At 57.1% G+C, this 19,050-nt stretch overlaps 2 protein-coding genes across 5 annotated transcripts in view; one reads left to right on the forward strand and one right to left on the reverse strand.

Moving 5' to 3' along the window:
* Window positions 1-860: 860 nt before the first annotated feature.
* Window positions 861-8,981, forward strand: NGB (neuroglobin). Its single transcript, XM_063334293.1, has 4 exons — window positions 861-987; window positions 2,402-2,513; window positions 7,015-7,134; window positions 8,286-8,981. The coding sequence occupies exons 1-4, from the start codon at window positions 881-883 to the stop codon at window positions 8,430-8,432; spliced, it is 486 nt and encodes a 161-aa protein (XP_063190363.1). The 5' UTR covers window positions 861-880; the 3' UTR covers window positions 8,433-8,981.
* A 3,853-nt stretch (window positions 8,982-12,834) lies between these two features.
* TMEM63C (transmembrane protein 63C) overlaps window positions 12,835-19,050 on the reverse strand; it is a 33,692-nt gene continuing 27,476 nt past the window's right edge. For all 4 annotated transcript variants that reach the window (XM_063332421.1, XM_063332423.1, XM_063332420.1 and 1 more), the window contains 9 exons: window positions 18,108-18,214; window positions 17,180-17,266; window positions 16,624-16,689; window positions 16,352-16,514; window positions 16,009-16,114; window positions 15,649-15,816; window positions 15,242-15,357; window positions 15,044-15,115; window positions 12,835-14,956 (listed from right to left, as the gene is read on the reverse strand). In XM_063332421.1, the coding sequence (XP_063188491.1) occupies window positions 14,744-14,956; window positions 15,044-15,115; window positions 15,242-15,357; window positions 15,649-15,816; window positions 16,009-16,114; window positions 16,352-16,514; window positions 16,624-16,689; window positions 17,180-17,266; window positions 18,108-18,214 (1,098 nt within the window). In that variant the 3' untranslated portion in view covers window positions 12,835-14,743. The remainder of the gene's footprint in view (window positions 14,957-15,043; window positions 15,116-15,241; window positions 15,358-15,648; window positions 15,817-16,008; window positions 16,115-16,351; window positions 16,515-16,623; window positions 16,690-17,179; window positions 17,267-18,107; window positions 18,215-19,050) is intronic.

A 19,050-nucleotide genomic window follows, 5' to 3' on the forward strand; every position in this document is an offset into this window, starting at 1 on the left:
TTTGTGCTTGCTTGAGACCTCGCTTGCCCCTTCCCTCTTTGTTTCCTCCATGCTGCCTAAATCCTGGGGCCAAATCCAAAGCGGTGTTTCTCTGTATCTGAACAATAAAGAGGAGCTGGGTGTCCTCAACATGTTTGACAAAGATGACACGTCTTCTGATCTGTTATTAGCAACTTTGCCTGGTTCAGCTGGCTTAATTAGCCTTAAATTAAACATGTATCTTGCAGTGTCTGGACTGCATCTGCCCAGGGAGATAGCAGGTGGCTGTGGGGCATCCTTAGTCCCAGTGGAAGCGGCCAAGAGCAAGGGGCTGCCCTAGTGCTGGAGCAAAGTTGTGCTGGGAGGGAGCTGTGGGAGGGAACAGGGCTGGGTGACGGTGGTCCCCTCGCCAGCGCGCCTCTGCCGTGATGCTTCGCTCGTAAAATCGGGATGATCGGAAAATGTCAACCACGAATGAGCTGAACTTTCTCCTCTGTCCTGCGGGGAGGGGGGGCTGGGCATTTTAATTTTTACTTTTTAAATTATTTTTTGGGGGGTGGGGGGTGTGTGCCTTCCCTCCTTTCCCCTGCGTGGGAAATATAAAGCGAGCTCTTCCTTCCCGCTGAGGTGGTCGGGGAAGCGGCGGGCGGCGGAGAGGGGCACCGGGGAGGTGCGCTGCCGCCCGCGGGGGCGGGACCCCCCCCCCCCCCCAAGGTGAGCGCGGCACCGCCCGCTCCCCGCTACCACCCCCTTCCTCCCCGGCGGAGCATCCCCCCGGCGGAGCGAGGGGCGGGCGCCTGCCGCTCGGCGGCCCCTCCGCCGGCGGAGCGAGCGGTGCCAGCGCCTGGCCTCGGGCGGCGAGGGGTCGGTGTCCACCCCCCCCCTCCTCTCCGCCCCCGCCATGGAGAGCGGGACGCTGCTGTCTGGCGGGCAGCGGGCGCTGATCCGGGAGAGCTGGCAGCGGCTGAGCGGCAGCCCCGTACAGCACGGCCTCGTCCTCTTCACCAGGTGAGCGGGGCGGCAGGGACGGGATGCGGACACCGGCACCCCAGCCCCCCCGCCCGTCCGGATCGACGCTGGGGGCTTGTGGAGGAGGGGGATGGACGGGCTCCCCTTCTCGGGGAGAAGCTCTTCCCTTCGCTTAGCCATGGCTCCCGGCCGGCTCCCTTGCTGGCGGGTCGGGGGGAGCAGCGCGGGGCTGCAACCCCCCCACCGCCGAGCCGCGGCCGCCGTTGTAGAGGGGGGCGCCCCGCTCCCCGCCGCCTCCCGGCCTTTCCCACCCTCCACCAGTGTGAGAACTTTGTTACGGGGAGAGGGAGGGTGAGAGGGAGAGAGGCGGTGGGCAGGATTCGCGCGTTTCTGCTCACCGATCCCCCGCCCTGGCACCCTGACTTCTGCTGTTTGAAGAGCTGCATGTCCGCCCGGCTCCGGGGAGTGTGTGGAAGGGACCTCCTCATTGTCCCTGACACGACACTCTCCAGCCCCAGCAAAGGCCTGGCCGCTGGGGAGGGATTCAGTCTCAGGGCAGAGGAAACGGTGTGCCAGGGGGAGCGGCTGAAACCCAGCTCCTCGTCTCTCCTAAGCAGGTTAATGTCTTGATTATGGGAAGAGAAAAAAGGAAAAAGATCTATGAAAAGTGGTTTAAAAAGGACGGTTGGAGACTTGATGAGCAGCTTCTGGAGTGGGGTGTAGCAGGCAGGAGCCAAACCTCGCAGAGCAGGGCTGGGAGCAGCCACAGCGATGTTTGGGAGTTTTAGCGGAGAGCGGGGGGATGCAGTAATTTAACGTGCAGGATGGGGAGAAGAGAGACTGTCTCGCCTGAATTCTCTGGGGCCTCTGTGGACAGCATCAGCCTGTTAGATCCGCCTGGGTGGCTGCTACTGAGACCTGCGTGTGCTTGGCCATACACTGGTAGGGAGGATGAAGGGGCGAAAATGGGAGCTGGTGATGCTGCGGGAGAGTGGGGCATTAGTTGAGTTTGTACATGCTCCTGTTACTCCAGTGGGAAAGCCAGCTGCTGGAGCTTGCAGGCCTTCCCCAGATTTGGCAGATTTGGGTCTCAAGGGGATCACGAAGTGGGAATGGGAAGAGTTGAGATGACAACGAAGACTTTGGGGAGAAGGGCCAGGCGGGGAGGAACTCCAGTAAGCTGGGACTGGTCCTCAGGTGCCATAAACAATTGTCCGAGAGCTGGGGCTGTGGGCTTGGGAAACAGAGACTTTTTTGACTATAGGTAACTTGGGTTGCTCCAAACTAAGACTTTTCAGAACTTCTGGGTCCTTTACAGGTGGGGAGGGATCAGTAGGTGGGAAGGGAGGCGGGGGGGTGTGGGTTCAGGTGTGCTGCTGATGGGGTTGTTCCAGGGGTGAGCAGAACTCTAAAGCTAAGTGAAAAGATGGGGGTTTCTCTCTTGCCATTGCAGGTTGTTTGACTTGGACCCTGAGCTGTTGCCCCTTTTCCAGTACAACTGCAAACAGTTTGCCAGCCCTCAGGAGTGCCTCTCTGCCCCTGAGTTCCTGGATCACATCAGGAAGGTGAGAGAGGGGCTGTGGCATGGAGTGGGAAGCCCTTGGGCAATGGCTTGGGACTGTGGGGTGTCTGACTGGGCAGCGCATGGAAAAATCTCCTGAGATGGTAACTGCGGGGGGTGATTTGTGCTAGCAGAAGGTGCTGTTGCCATGACAAAGTGCCCTACAACAGTGGGGAAGGGAGAAGGATGCGGGTTGTGGTGGGTGAGATGCACCATGCTGGTTTCCATGCCCTCATCTGAGAGTGGATTGCCTCTTGTGAAAGTTGGAAGCCCCCTTCTTCTACCATGGAACCACATCAGTGAGCTCACTTCTGTCCAGACAAGGACCGAAGCCCTCTGCTTGGCCACATGCTGGTCAGGAGGTGGCATAGAGCTGCGTAGTGGGCCAGGCTTCTGTGGACCCACTAAGTGTGGAGAAGCTGTTGGTGCGGCTGCAGAGCCAGAAGGCCCACAGCATCTCTTGGATAGCCTCTGGGGGAGTGCTGCCATGCACATTTGCCTCCCCCCAAAATAGGGAGAGGAGCGATGCTGATGTCCTCTGGAGGAGCTCATGCACAGACAGAATTAGACCCAGCGCAGCAGAGACGCTTTGCTGAGCTCCGCGGAGAGGCCACGTCAGGGCAGAGCACAGCCTTGGCTTGCAGATGCCTTCATAAACTGTCTGGCTCCATCTTTAAACCAGTTTGGTGCCTCGCTTGACTGTCTTTATTCCTTGTAAGAGGCTGTTTCAGGACTGCGCTCCTGTGATAGCTGCAAGCTTTTTGTTATTTTCCAGCCTCTGTTTATTGGCAAAGTTAAGTCCATTTTTACTTCTGCTATTATTGCCTTGAGCTGAAATAGCTCTTTGCTTTTGCTGGAGATAATTTCCCTGTTGAAATTATAGAGCACAAGTGTACTACCTCTTGGCTTTGCCAAGCTAACCATGTCCTGGCTTTAATCTCTTCTTCTAATTTGGTGTGTCTGTTCCCTTCATCCCTTATTAACCCTTCTCTGTCCTGTTTCCATTTGACTCTTCGTGCTCCTGGGAGACCATGGTAGTTCGTGCTTTACCAGACCAGGTCTCTCAGCTGTACTATCCACCCCATCTCATCAAAATACCTTGGCTAATCTTAAAATTGGAGTTGCCTTATTCACAACTGCACCATCATGGCAACTTTTAGTTGGAAACTCTAGTCCTCGTAACTTCTAGGGCTCTCCTGCAGTTGTCCCGGGATTCTAAGGGCTGTAATGACCGCATCAGCATTGGATCTTAGCCTGTGACTGCTCTGCTGACATAGGGTTGTTTACCACGTCTGGGATGGGGAGGTCGGCAGCACTGCTTGCTGTGCTAGCAAAGACATGAGGACTAGTGACAGGTTGGCAGCTACAGAAACATCTGAACACGGAAAGGTGGGAATAAGGGCTTGTCCCCCCCAATAAAGTGACAAGGCAATTAGCCCAGCTGAAGTGCATCTGCACGAATGCATGCAGCATGGGCAACAAACAGGAAGAGTTGGAGGCCATTGTACAGCAGGGAAACGATGACATAGTTGCCACCACAGAAACGTGGTGGGAAGACACGCACAACTGGAGTGCGGTGATTGATGGCCACCAACTCTTCAGAAGGGATAGGCAAGGAAGGAGAGGCGGTGGGGTGGCCCTCTATGTCAGGGGCAGTTTTGAATGCCAAGAACTTAACAATGTGCATGACAACATTATTGAGTGTTTATGGATAAGAATCAAGGGGAAGGCCAATAAGCCAGACCTCGTGGTGGGAGTTTGTTATAGACCCCCCCAACCAGGATGTAGAGGCTGATGAAATAATCTATAAGCAGCTGGCAGAGGTCTCACAATCGCTCGCCCTTGTTCTTGTGGGGGACTTCAACTTCCCAGGTGTCTGCTGGAAATATAACACAGCAGAGAGGGAACAGTCCCAGAGGTTCCTGGAGTGTGTGGAAGACAACTTCCTAACACAGCTGGTGAAGGACCCAACTAGGGAAAGTGCCCTACTGGACCTGCTGCTTGTTAACAGAGAAGGTCTTGTAGGGAATGTAAAGATTGGAGGTCGTCTTGGGCAGAGTGACCATGAAATGATAGAATTTTCGATTCTTGGTGAAGCAAGGCGGGGAGCCAGCAGAACTGCCACCTTAGATTTCCGAAGGGCAAACCTTGGCCTGCTTAGGAGCATGGTTGAGAGTGTCCCTTGGGGGACAGTCCTGAAGGGCAAAGGTGCCCAGGAAGGTCTTACTTCAAGGAGGATCTCGTAAAAGCTCAGGAGAAGGCCATCCCCCAGTCCCAAAAAACAAGCAGACAGGGAAGAAGACCAGCCTGGCTAAATAGAGAGCTTTGGCTGGACCTCAGGAAAAAAAAGAAAGTTTATAATCTTTGGAAAAGGGGGTTGGCTACTTATGAAAAATACCAAGATGTAGTGAAGCTATGCAGGGGGAAAATTAGAAGGGCCAAAGCTCAAGCAGAACTCGTCTTGGCCACCACAGTTAAAGATAACAAAAAGAGGTTCTTTCAGTATATCAATAGAAAAAGGAAGACTAGGAAAAACACAGGCCCACTAACGAATGAGATGGGCGCCCTCGTGGTGGAAGACACAGAGAAGGCAGAGCTACTGAATGCCTTCTTTGCTTCAGTCTTCACTGCTAAAGCTGTCCCTCGTGAATACCAGGCCCTGGAGGCAAGGGGGAAGGTCTGGAGAGAGGAAGAGTTTTCCCCAGTAGAGGAAGATCATGTTAGAGACCACTTGGACAATCTGGACATCCATAAGTCCATGGGCTCTGATGAGATGCACCCGCGAGTGCTGAGAGAGCTGGCAGATGTTATTGCTTGGCCACTCTCCATCATCTTTGAAAGGTCATGGAGGACAGGAGAGGTGCCTGAGGACTGGAGCAAGGCCAATATCACTCCAGTCTTCAAAAAGGGCAGGAAGGAGGGCCCAGGGAACTACAGACCGGTTAGTGTCACCTCCGTCCCTGGGAAGGTAATGGAGCGACTTGTCATATCCAAGCACATTCAAGAGCAGGAAGTTATTGGAAGTGGTCAGCATGGATTTACCAAGGGTAAATCATGCTTGACCAATCTCATAGCCTTCTATGATGTTATAAGTGGTTGGCTAGATGGGGGCAGAGCAGAAGATGTCATCTACCTTGACTTCAGCAAGGCTTTTGACACTGTCTCTCATAACATTCTCCTTAGGAAACTGAGGAAGTGTGGACTAAATGAGGGGACAGTGAGGTGGATTGAGAGCTGGCTGTGTGACAGGACTCAGAGGGTTGTGATTAATGGAGCAGGGTCGAGTTGGAGGCCTGTAACCAGTGATGTCCCCCAGGGGTCAATACTCGAACCAGTATTGTTTAACATATTCATCAATGACCTGGACAAGGGGACAGAGTGTATGCTCAGCAAGTTCGCTGATGTTACCAAACTGGGTGGGGTGGCTGACACCACAGAGGGCCATGCTGCCATCCAGCATGACCTAGACAGGCTGGAGAGCTGGGCAGAGAAGAACCTAATGAGGTTCAACAAGAACAAGTGTAGGGTCCTGCACCTGGGGAGGAAGAATGTCAGGCACCAGTATAGGTTAGGGGTGGACCTGCTGGAAAGCAGCTCTGAAGAAAAGGATCTGGGGGTCTTGGTAGACAGTAAATTATCCATGAGCCAGCAATGTGTCCTTGTTGCCAAGATGGCCAACGGAATTCTGGTCTGCACAGGGAAGAGTGTGGCCAGCAGGTCAAGGGAGGTCATTCTCCCCCTCTACTCTGCACTGGTGAGGCCACGACTGGAATACTGTGTCCAGCTCCGGGCTCCCCAGTTCAAGAGAGACAGGGAACTGCTGGAGAGAGTCCAGCGTAGGGCAACAAAGATGACTGGGGGATTGGAGCATCTCCCTTATGAGGAAAGGCTGAGAGAGCTGGGACTCTTTATCCTGGAGAAGAGAAGGCTGAGGGGAGACCTTATTAATGTTTACAAGTATCTAAAGGGTGGGTTTAAGGAGGATGGAGCCAGACTCTTTTCAGTGGTTCCCAGTGACAGGACGAGGAGTAACAGGCACAAGCTGGAACATAGGAAGTTCCAATCAAATATGAGAAAAAACTTCTTTACAGTGAAGGTGACAGCACTGTAACAGGCTGCCCAGGGAGGCTGTGGACTCCCCTTCTCTGGAGACTTTCAAGACTCCCCTGGATGCAGTCCTGAGTGATGTGCTCTAGGCAATCCTGCTTTAGCAGGGGAGTTGGACTAGGTGATCTCTAGAGGTCCCTTCCAACTCTGAAAAATTCCATGATTCCGTGGCACCTCTGGCAGCATCCCATGGAAGGATGTGGTGTGTGCTGCTGCCAGCATGCCTCACCTATGTGTCACACAGATCACAGAGGAGCAAAGGAAAGCTCAGAGGGCATCTGCTGGGCTGGGAGGTGGTCACACCGAGAAGGGTGAAGCAGAGGGGTCAGACTCTCTGTTCCCCTGGCAGGGCAGCTGAGCCTTGCTGTTAGTGCCGTTCTGCCTCTGCGCTCCTGCAGGTGATGTTGGTGATCGATGCTGCTGTGAGCCACCTGGAGAACTTGTCCTGCCTGGAAGAGTATCTCTGCAACCTCGGCAAGAAGCACCAGGCAGTCGGTGTGAAGGTCGAGTCTTTTTCGGTGAGACATCCTCTCTTGTCCTGCTGCGGCTGTGTTTGTGCAGCCCTCGACCGTCCCCATCCCTCTGTGCCCACCTGCTGGGTTCAGCTGGCTGGAGAGAAAGCTGGTGGCTCAGGGCAGCCCCCGAGCTGCTACCTGCGTAGTGACGTTGGCTCAATCAGGGAAACCCTTGAGCTCCCCTCATTTTCTGCCCTCTCCCAGTGCGGCCAGGGAAAAAGGACAGAGAGGGGCAAGGCATTTCCCCTGTTTGAAGAAGGCCGCGGTTAGGGGCACTGCAGTCTCTCCTGCGACACGGAGCTGCAGGCTCAGCCTTTGCCCTGGGCCCTGGATTGCTCCATCAAATGCTCTGCGCTCATCAAATGCTCACCGCACACGTGCCTCTGTGTCTGCACTGGGATGGGGCTGCTGCACCTCAGCCACTCCTTCCTCCGTGGCAGTAAGACAGGAGCATCCTCCATATTAAACCCTTGGTTACTCCTCTCCTGCCATCAAGCACAGATATAAATGCTGGATAACGCAGTGGAGAAGGGCAGGTTGAAGGAAACCGCATGGCTCCCTGCTGTTATTGCTAGCTTTGTTCCTCTCCAGAGGGAGCAGGGTCCCCGTAACTTGGGATAGTGAATCCCACCAGCCCTGCGCTCAGTGTGTTGGTGCTCCTGGATGGGGTTGCTCGCAGCTCCGTGAGGAGCAGTGCACCATGGAAAGGCCTGAGAGGTGGCGAGGCAGGCCCTGAGCATCCAGCCTGGGGTCTGACCCGCTCTGCTGGCATCAGGGCATTGCTCAGCTCTGCTGATCCGCTGCTATGCCAGGGGATGGGGCTGGCTACCCGCATGTGGGAGCCATGGAGGATGGACGTGTACCTCTCCCCTGGTGTTACGTGCGCGGTGTCAGCCCTTGCTCCCTGCCTGCACTCCCCGCTCACCCGGGGTGTGGGGTGCGGGGTGAGGGCCAGCACAGGGCAGGGGAAGGGGATGGCATGGGCTGGGGCTGGGTCCCCTCTGAGCAGCCAGGGATGGAGTGGCCTGGCCCTGCTGGTGGAGGAGGAGCAGCTGCCCTGCAATGGGGGAAATCCAAAAAGGGGGTGAAGTGAGAGAAGGGGCTGCGTGTTGTCCCCCATTGCTGAGCTTGATGCCTCCCTGTTTGGTTTGCAGACTGTCGGCGAGTCCTTGCTGTACATGCTGGAGAAATGCCTTGGCGCTGCCTTCAGCCCAGATGTGCGGGAGGCTTGGAGCAAACTCTACGGTGCTGTGGTGAAAGCCATGCGACGTGGCTGGGACACCCTCCCAGAAGGGGACTAGATCCTGCCAGCCATCCCCATCCCTGACGACGCAGCGGTCCTGGGCAGGGGGAGCGCTCACACTGCGCTCTCTGCCTCTCTCCACCTCCATCTTTCTCTGTGCACTAGCCCATTGCTGTCTCCTTCAGTCACGCGTGCTTCGGGGGTCTCCCAGTGATTCTGCCTTGCTTCGACACGACCACATCTCTGCCTTTGCTAAGGGCTGGCAGGGTATGTCTCTGCAGCGAAGCCTACGAGTGCCGCAGCACAGGTATGCCGCCCTGCCCCGAGTTCCTTTGGGCTAGCCAGACCACCAACACCCATGTACCTGCTCTGGTTTTCAGCTGGCTCCTCTCCCCTCCTCTTGCCACCCTCCCTAGTTAGATGACAGCTAGCATAGGCCTCTCGGGCTTATTTGCCCAAGATCCTATTTGCTATGCCCAAGACCAGCCGGGTCTGGCACTGCTCACTCCTCCCGTGCTGCTGTGCCCGGTTCAGCTGTGGAAGTGGCAGATTTGGCCCCTCCAGGGGCAAGGGCAGCAGAGGTGGGAGCTGGCCGTGCCGTGCCATGCCGTGCCATGCCGTGCTGTGTGGCTGTCCTCCCAAACCTTCGGGGAGCTTTTCCCCCTCTTCCTTCACCAACATGTCACTACCAGATGGTTAATCCTGCTGCTTTCTTCTGCCTTGCCTCATCCCTGGATGGGATCCATGGCTTTTCCTCATGTCAGGTTGGCCACAACTCGGCATGTTTCCTAGGGATGCTTTGAGCAGTGGGTTCATGTTCATCCTGAGGTGAGGCTGCTTTTAGCGGGTCTGGGCTGTCAGCTGAAAGGCTTTGTGTTGGTTTGGCTGGTTGGTTTAACCTCAGAGCCAGCTGAAATGCAGCAGCAGTGGTGGCTCTTCACTGCTTTGTGTTAAGGAGAATAAAGTAAATACAAAGAAAAGATGTCTTAAAATAAAAATGAAGGTTGCAATCATGTCATGGCAACAGCTTCCAGAAATCATTCTGGCTCTTGGCCAGAGGAAGCATAGCTGGAATTTCACTGCTGATGCTGTCAGGACCTGGAGCGCTTCCCAGCTGCACACAGTGCCCATCTGCAGAGCTCCTCACCCTTTAGTCATCCCTCCCAGCCATACTGGAGACACAGACGCTTTGTAGCAGAGCGAGGTGCATGCAGCCGTGCTGTGTCAGGACAGGTGTGAGAAGACAGTATCTGCAGGAAGAAATCCCAGGAAATGGCTGAGAGGCAGTACCTGAGGGCTCTGGGGGGAAATGAACTTGAGCACTTTGAAGAAGAGTTCATCTTTATGACGAAGTCACTGTGAGACAGGCAGAACCATGTTTCCAGACATCACTAGCCCTGGGACAAGGACATGGAGCAAGTTTTCAGTTACAGGCAGGTCCCTTTTTTGCTGCTCCTTCAGGGCAGGCACAGCCTGATGTTGAGGGCTGAGATGGTCCTGTTCTAGAGACACATTCCTCCTATACTCAGATGTCCTCCACTCTGGGGCAGGAGAGGGCTGCCCGCTCCTTGCAGCTGCAGCTCAAGTCTCCCAGCCCCATGCCATGGAGGGGATGATGGGGTGCCTTGTGAGATGGGGCTCTGTTTCCCTGACACCGGGCCTGGTGGTGGCCGTAGGCTTCCAGCAAGCAAGGAGCCCTCCAGCTGTGTTTGGGAGGGGAGTTGAGAGGTGTTGTGGAACAGGTAGTGAACATCCTTGTGTAGGATGCTCGCTGTCCTCCCCATGGTACCAGGCTCTGCTCCTGCAGTCCTGCAGCGTGGTGTCATGCATCCCAGCCCATGTCTCTCTCCATCAGCTGGGTCAGGTGAGGTCCTCCCCATTCTCGTGCCAGGTAGTGAGGCCTGGAGGAGCTGGGGCTGGAGGGAGGTGTTAGCTGTGATGGGGTAGGTCCCCATGGTACGGGACAGGAGGGTTTGGGAATGGGGATGTCCTCTTTGCAACCCCGTTCTGGGGTATCAGCATTCAGCATCATGTGGGGGACCTTCTGACTCTGCGTGACAAGTAGGCAGCTGTGTGATGGATGGGGTGTGGGTGTTACTGCCCCAAACCATCCCTGCTCCCTCTAGCTTTCCCAGCTCCTTAACTTCTCCTCTTCTGCACCATGTTTTGTGTAACTCCCACCAGAACTGAACTAGTCCGTGTGCCTCTTATATCCAGCTGTACTGTTTAATAAAGAACAACAGTGAGTCTTGGCCCTTTTTGCTGCCTTCTGTTTATTTTAATATAAAAGGCCCAAGTAAGCCAAAAAAAAAAAAAAAAAAAGGATGTCAGAGAGGGATTTACTGGTTTCTTATTGGCTCAGGCTTTGGAGTTACTGGTCCCTGGGAGCATGTATGTGGTTCAGCTCGACTGACACGAGAAGGCATCCAGCACCAAATGTCTGTTGGGAGCTTTTCTGCACTGTAATTGAACGGGTGAGCAGCAGAGGGGCTAGCAATGGCGTCCTGCTGCTGATTGCTCATTACCCTTCAAATTTAACGATCTCAAACAGAATTAGAGTTTTAAGCAATCAGCCTAAAAATCCCTTTTCTGTTGTTCAACTGCTGCTTTTGATCTTTGAGATAACATCACCTCACCTGCTGCTGGTCACCCGCTGCTGGCTGCCCGCAGCAGCAGGGCATGGCCTCACAGGGAAGTCCTGCTGGGCTCCACGCAGCATCCCCCCTGCCAGCTGGGCTGTGGAGCCGCCCCAGCAGCCCTGCTCCAGGGAGCAGCTGGTGGGGATGCAGGAGGTCCTGTCTCCCCCTTCCTGGGGCATGTTCTAGCTTTGACATGGTGGGTTTCCAGCCCTGGGAGAGTTGGGCGCTTGGCACTGGAGAAGGATGATTCCTACAGCGGGGAAGCCAGCTTGGGATCTGTAATAGCATCTCCTGAGGGCTGGAAATCCCAGCCTTGCCACAGGTGAGCATGGTGAGCATCCTAGGAAAGCTACGCTTTGGATGGGTCTTGCATTGCAGGGCAACATGTGATGGGCTGCGAAGGGTGAGGAGGGCAGCAGAAATGTGTGTTTCATTGCTAAAATAAATTTTCCAGCTCTTCCTGTGCTGGGGCACAGCTGCCAGCCTCAGGGCTGGTGGTGGGACCCCAACCCCAGCTCTGTGGGGAAGGGCCAGCACAGCAACCCCGTCTTCGACTCCCTGTGCCGGCGTGGAGGTTTGCCACGGCTCCCCCAAACCACCCCTTTGCCTTGGCTGCTGCCCAGCGGGGGTGCCCCCGGCACTGCCCACCGCCGCCGCCGGCCAGAGCGGTGGGAGACGCCATGTAATTGCTCAGCCCCGGCTGTGAGGGACTTTTGTATGCGCAGGCTGTAATCAGGAGAGTGGGCTTCTGAGGGCTGGAGTGGCAGAGGCGCGACGCGCTGGGGCTTACACAACCTCGTTAGGCTGTGATGAGCTTCCCTGGCACAAGGGCTGGGAGAGCTGCGAGCTGCGGGGGGCAATTACAGCCCTCACTCACAGCCAGGGCTCCTGCCTCAGTTCCCTGGCGCCAGCAAAGCCCTGCATTTAGCCCTGTCTACCACTAATTATGAACTGTGGGAGGCCTCCGTGGGGATGTGTGATGGGGGGGGGCTGGGTTTTTAAATTTTCCAGTTTTTCACACACAGGCAAGACCTCCCTGTGCCCTGTGCCGTGAGCCAGGCTGGCTAGGCAGGGCTCACCCCATGGAAGCCGTCGAGGGGTGGGTAGGAGGGACCTCCTGAAACCAGGGGCAAATCATTCAAATAGGAATTTGGGTACAAAGAATGTGTTGGGGGAAGGGAAGAGGGGAGTGAAAGAGCACTATCTGCTCAAAACCTAGAGAAGGGCTCCCAAAATGGTGTTTGCTCCCTTGCTCCTAGAACTTCCCCAGGACTTGCTGGTGGACAACTCAGCTTTGGCACCATCTGCTCCATCCCCAGATGGGATGGCTACCCTTGCTCCTTGCTGTAGTCCCAGAGGAGCTCCAGGCCACCCTCCTGCTCCCTCCAGGCAGTGGTGTCCTGAGCCAGCCCTGCCTGTGGGGGCAAGTGCTGGCAGAGGACGGGCAGGAGAAGCACATGCCTGTGCTGAGGCTGCACCCCATCCCCAATGTCTGGGATGGTGCCAAGGGCTGTGCCCATCTTTCTGAGGGGACACAGCGGGATGCTTCCCTACTCCAGTGCCTCTGCTGCTTCTGCCCACTCACTGGGGTTTGCTTTTGTGGGACCATGGTGGGGGCAAGGTCCCTGGAGGAGGGGAGGTGTCCATGTGGTCTTCCCGCCACTGAAGTCTCTGCAGGACATCCCCAGGAAGGGTGAAAAGCAGCACACAGGTGGGGAAAGGGGATGGGGTACTTCCACTGGCTCCAGTGGCAAGGGTCCCGCCTCTCCTGGTGCGAGGCAGGATGCACAGGGGTGACAACACCAGGCAGCAGTTGGGTGAAGTCATTTTATTCAAGGCACGGTCATAGCAATAAATCACGAGAAGGTACAGACCTCTGGCATGTTCCTACAGCGGGGCAGCCAAGGGCAATCGGACCAGCAGTCCAAGCGCCCAAGGACGTGGTGCCACTTGCAGGCACTTGCTTCCACCCGGAAAGAGGCCACCAGCATCCCCCTGCTCCGGCCGGGGTTGCCCCCGGAGCAGGCAGTGAGGGCAGCAGCTGAACTGTGGGCAGCCCTGGGGGCAGCTGGGCAGGGAGCCACAAGTCCCCCAGGCTGTTTTTTGGGGTTGGAAGGGAGCAGCTGAGCTCCAGGCTCCCCCGAGGCAACCCCTCAGTGGCTAGCGAGCCACAGCTATCACGCCAGCACGCAGGAGTATGGGTGGGATGGGGTTCACGGCGCTGTCAGCTGACCGAGCTGAGACCCACCATCCCCACTAGAATCCAACAGCGCCTCACAGCTCGCTGCTGGGCTGCCTTTTAAATCCCCACCCCAGAACTGGCACACCATGCCCCCCCCTTCCCACCCCCCCCACCTAGTGGCACCAGTAATGCTGCATGGTGCCATGGCCGAGCATCTGCCTGTGCACAGCAGCGATCCCCACACTGTAGCCCCAGTGCTGGCAGAGCTGTATCGTTGTCCCTTCCCTCCCAGCACGGCCCTGGGATGGTGGCTAGATTGCTCTGAAGCCAGCAGGAAAATCAGGAGCAGGAAAATCAGCCCCAAGGCCAAAGCAGGGCCAAGCAAGGAGCCAACATGGCCAGGTGGACTAGCCTGGTGGGAGAGGGGCTGAGCAGGGCAAGAGTCTGCCCTTGTCCCTGGAGGCCTCCACAGCTGCTGCAGATGAGCTGGAAAACACCAGGGATGCCATCCGGGCAGAAGTTGGTGCATTTACACTGACCACAGCAGGACTCGCACTGAAGAGGCGGTGCGGCTCCTGGGGGAGCATCCCATGGCTGTGGCTTGTGGGCAAGGGCAGGATGCGGTGGACCAGGACCCGGAGGCTGGGGTTCTGCCAGCTCCTCCTGCCCCATTTCTGTGGCAACTAAGACAGAGCCATGCGGGGTCCCATGGCCAGCCCCAGGGCGAGCGCAGGCACGAGGGGGATGCTGCTGAGGGGTGCGGGATGACAAGTTGCTGCCCTCACAGCTGTTAAACACACTCGTCCCTTGACCTCCCACTCATCCCCAAGGACCCAAGGGCACAGGCATGGTGCAGCGGCGGTGACAGGATGGGGTGGGAGGGTTGGGAAGAGCCGGGCTTGCGTTTTCATGCCTGCCTCGGGGCAGGGCCGCTGGTACTCAGGCAGGTGTGGGAGCAGCCGTGGGAACTCACCTCCTCCACCAAAGCACACACGTCTCAGCAGTCCCTGCTTTAATGGCAAAGCCTTGGCTATGGCAGCGGAGGTGGGTGGGAGCCTGCACGGCTGGCATGGAGGGACAGCCACCACGAGTAGTGTGTGGGCAGGGTAGGAAGCAAGGGTTAGGGGTGGCTGTCGCCTGCCACTGAGGACCCATGGGACAGCGTGGTGGCGGGCACATTCATCTGAGCTGTCTGGGCTGCTTCCCCCTCATGGAGGGGCCAGAGCCTCCCTCCTGCCCCCAAACCATGGCCTCTCAGAGAGGCCCTCTCCCCACACCGCTGCACCCCCTCTTCCCCACGATGGGCTGGAAGAGGCAGGTGGGGATGAGGGAGCACAGGGGATGCTGAGCCGGTCCAAGCAGCAGGAGGGACCATCAGAGCCTCCCTCCACCTCCCGTGCAGTGGGAAATCACCCTCACAACAGTCCTGTCGTCCCCCCCACCCCATCGGCGAGGTGGTCCCCACCAGGGCTGAGAAGGCTCCTTCCTGCCCCCTGGCACATCCTCCGCTCTCAGCATGGCTGGTCCTTGCCCCGGCGGCAGGGATGCTCACTGGTAGCGGGCCTGGCTTTCCATCACGGGGCCACTCCTGTACTCGCCCTCCACTGTCTCCAGCTCCGTCTCAAAGCTCTGCAGCCCCCCGTCTTCCCCATCCTCCGCTGGCTCCAGGTGGTTGCCCATGGTGCCGTAGGACTGGTGCGCTGGGGAGGCCGCCGGCGTCAGGCTCAGCTCGGGCTCCTGCAGGACGGTGGCCACAAAGAGCTGCCCCAGGGGCAGCAGGAGGTCAGGGTCCAGTGGAGCAAGGTTGCGGGGGGGCGTGTCACAGCAGGGCTGGGAAGGGGTACTCACATTGGAGTTGGGAGTGGAGGAGACGCTGCTCCGCTCCACATCATTGAAGGTGCCATCAGACTGGTCGGACATCTGGGGAGAGGGAGGTCGTGAGGAAGCGATGGATTGTGGGTTCCCAGCAGAAGCAGCAAACGCACCCCAGAGAGTGAGGAGGGGATGCAGCGGGGCCAGGGAACAGTACGGGCAGCCCGCGCTCACCTGGTAGCTGGAGGGTCTCCGCGGCTGCAGCTTCTTCAGGCAGAGGCCAAAGAAGGAGAAGACGATGCAGGAGAGGAGGACCACAAAGGTGAAGAGCGTGACAGGGCGGGTGGGACCTAGAGCAGAGACACTGGGGAAGCACATGAGCCTCCAAGGACCATCTCAGCACATCCAGTTGAGACCCAGGCTGGCGCCCGCTTTGGGTCTTATAGGCTCTCAACCCCCTTCCCAAAACACTAGCTGACACCCCTGTCATCTACCAGGTCTCCATCACACCTTCCTCCATCCCATCCCCCCTCCCACCCTCCATGCCGTGCCTAACTCAAGGGTGACACCGGTGGCTCGTCCCCCCAGGTGTTAGATATGACCTTTAGCAGTGGCAGGGGGCAACCCCAAGCTCTCCCTACCAAGGCGCAGGACGGAGAAGAAGAGCAGCCAGAACATGCAGAGGATGGGGGCCACTACGACCTGGCTGATGGCAGCAACATGGAGGCGCTGGTTCAGCTTGGTGGGGATGTACACGTAGTAGATGTTGTACCGGTCAACCATGTGCTTGAGCAGCATGTAGAGCAAACCTGGCGGGAGGAGAGAGGCAGTTTGGGGGGAGGACAACAGGGATAGCCAGGGCTGGGGGACAGTGGCCCAGGGGACAATACCCTCCTGTACCACATGGGAAGCTCATACTCCCACACCGCTACTGGCAGCTGGGACTGGCCATTCTTGGCATCGCCTGGGACAGTGGGACTGGGGTATGGTTTCGTACTCACCAAAGGGGACAATGATGGGGCAGGTGATGCTGTAGGTCATGACAACGGAGAAGATGCAGGAGGTCCAGGCGTACTCCAGTCCAAACTGGAACTGGTAGGCTTGGCTCTGGGGCACAAGCAGAAGCGTCATTACCGCCACTGCCTCTGCCTCTGCAAAGGCTGCCTTTGTCTTTGCAGCCTTGCCCACACGATTGCCTCCCCCTGTTATTCCCATGGGGCCAGGGCCAGCAGCGCCCCTTGCGTGGTGGCCTCCCCATAAGACCAAGACAGTCCGAGTTTCCAGAGAGCATATCCCTGGGCTGCCAGGGGTTGTGTAGGCTCAGAGGTGACTAGAGCCACGTACCCGCTTGACGTGGAGCCGTTCGGGCTCAGACTTGGCAAAGCAGAGGCGGGCAGTGTAGACAAGGAGGCCTGGGATGCGCAGCAGCTCCATGGCTGTCCCGATCAGGCTGGAGGTGATCACGTAGTTGACGAAGAAAGCGCCGTTGTCTGGGAGGAAAACGCACCTGCCCCAGGGACACAGAGGGTGAGAGGATGCTCGGGCAGATCGCCATGAGAGCTGCTGGGGGCTGGTGTTGGGTGCTCCCACTTGCCTGGGAGTTCCCTGCTACTCACTGGAACTTGATATTGGCCTCGTCCAGAAAGTGGGTGTCGAAGAGCCAGCGGAAAAAAAGGTCCAGGCTGCAGGGGAAAGAAGAGGAGCATCTCAGAAAGATGGGGAGCCGCAGAGCAACTGGGGGGTGCACGCAGTGGGTGCATGCTTTCCTCTGACCCGGGCGGGTGAGACCCTCTGGACCCTACACTGCCAGAGCAGCCCCTTCTGCCACACAGGACCACCGCAGCGTGGGTGCTCACCTCCCGGACAGTCAGGATTGCTGTAGCTGGGGCTACACTGATACCTGACCTGGTCCTTTCAGGGTCTGCTGCGGGCTGACCCCAAGCAGGGCATAACCACCACTGTGCCAGCCTGGCAAGCTGCTCCATTCCCCTTGGAAGCTTTCTAGGAGCAGCTCGGCATGGCCAAACAGCGAGTGTTTTCCTCTCCAGAGACAGATTTGTTTCGGCGGCGGTGGGCCCATAGCCCTTTGGGGCTGGCTTGCAGGAGGCAAGGGGCTCAGGTGCGATCCCAGCTGCCGGGGAGCAGGCAGCAGCATGGCAGGGTGGTCTATACCTGCTCAGCCCCAGCGAGGGCAGGATGATGACCATGAACACCAGGAAGAAGAAGCACTTGTGCATGGTAAGCTGATTTTCACTCGACCTGTGGAGAAGGGAGGCAAGAGAAGAACGTTGCACTTTTCTGAGGCAGAGCAGGCGGTGGGGGGAGAGGCTGGGCTGGGTCTTACTCTTCACCAAGGAGCTATTTCCAGCCCCAGGAAGCCACCTGCATTTGATCTGTGCATCTCCTGGGGTCTTGCAAAGCCTCTCCCAGGCCAGTGGGAGGCACCATGAGGAAATCTGCTGTAGTGAAAGCTCTTGTCCTCCCAGCATCTCACCTCCTTCATCCCTAGTCTCTCCTACCATCCCTGCTGGTGTAGATACCAAACAAGAGGCAGTTGGCTGTCTACAATAGGTTCAGGAGCCCCCGTTTTCGCTGGGAGAAGGAAGTGACGTGGTGACAAAGCTCCTGCAAGGACTCAGCAGACCAGGCACAGGGGTCGGGGCTAGGGGAGGGTCTAGACAGACAAATTCTCAGAGCTGGGCAGAGCTTCCTCTGCTAGAAGACTTTGAGCATCCTGAATCCATACCTCTGTCTTGGAGGGCTAGGATTATGGCTGGGATATGCCACCCAAGTCAGGGCCATGGCCCTCCTACTGCCAAGCCACCATCACACCATCCCTTTCACCGACTTCTTCAGACTCGTCTTAAAACCAGCTCCACCTGCCTTTGTCAGCAGCCTGGAAGTGCTCAGGGCTATGGCAAGGAAATGGCTCCTTCAGGCATGGAGCTGGTGCTCTTTCCACAGAGGGCAACACCCATGGGGCTCTGTGGGGTTCTGTTGCTCCACTGCCTGCCTCCCTGCAGGTCGGGTCCCACGAGGCCTACTGAGGTTCCTCCCAGCTACCACAGCCCTGGGGGAGTGCAGGGGCCAGCCCCATTACCTTGTCCAGTGTGACTCGAAGAACGCTGAGTAATAGACGAGGAAGGGCAGGAAGACGGAGAAGGCCCAGAGCAGCAGCGTGGGGAAGAACTGGGTGATGATGGGGTTCTGCAGAAAGAGAGATGTCGAACACCCCCTCAGAAGCCCGCCAGAGCTCAGCCATGCTGGAGGTATCTCCCTGGGCCTCCTGATGCAGGATAGTGTGTGAAACAGGCAGGCTGGGGCATCCTCTCCATCAGCAGGGGCATTTGTTTCAGGAGATAAGAACTTGAGGCCAGCCAAAGGCACCATGGGCACATTCTGAGCCCTAGTGTCCACCTAACAGCTCACTGGTCAATAAGCAGGAAGGAGATGGGCTACTGGCAGCTCCTAACATCTCCTGGAGCTCTTCCCACCCCTCTCTTCTTGCATGGACACCAATCTGCACTCCACCATGGACACCAGCACCAAAGCTCAGGTTTGCACACGTGCCCCAGGGCTCTGCCACCAGAAACACATCAAGAAGGGGACGGATGGCAAGCAGGGGCATGACCATTCCTTGCTTCTCATCAACGCAGATGACTCAACAAACCCAGTTGTGCTGGCTTTGGCTGGGATAGTGTTAATTTTCTTCATAGCAGCTAGTATGAGGCTATGTTTTGGATTTGTGCTGAAAACAATGTTAACGATACAGGGATGTTTTCGTTACTGTTGATCAGTGCTTACATAGAGTCAAGGCCTTTTCTGCTCCTCACACCACCCACCAGAGAGTAAGCTGTGGGTGCGCAAGAAGCTGGGAGGGGACACAGTCGGGGCAGCTGACCCCAACTGACCAAAGGGATATTCCGTACCATATGATGTCACGCTCAGCATAGAAAGCTGGAGGAAGAAGTAAGGGGAGGATGTTCAGAGTTATGGTGTTTTGTCTTCCCAAGTAACCATTACGTGTCATGGAGCCCTGCTTT

This window comes from Chroicocephalus ridibundus, chromosome 4 (genome assembly GCF_963924245.1).
Source record: "Chroicocephalus ridibundus chromosome 4, bChrRid1.1, whole genome shotgun sequence".
Classification (NCBI taxonomy): Eukaryota; Metazoa; Chordata; class Aves; order Charadriiformes; family Laridae; genus Chroicocephalus; species Chroicocephalus ridibundus.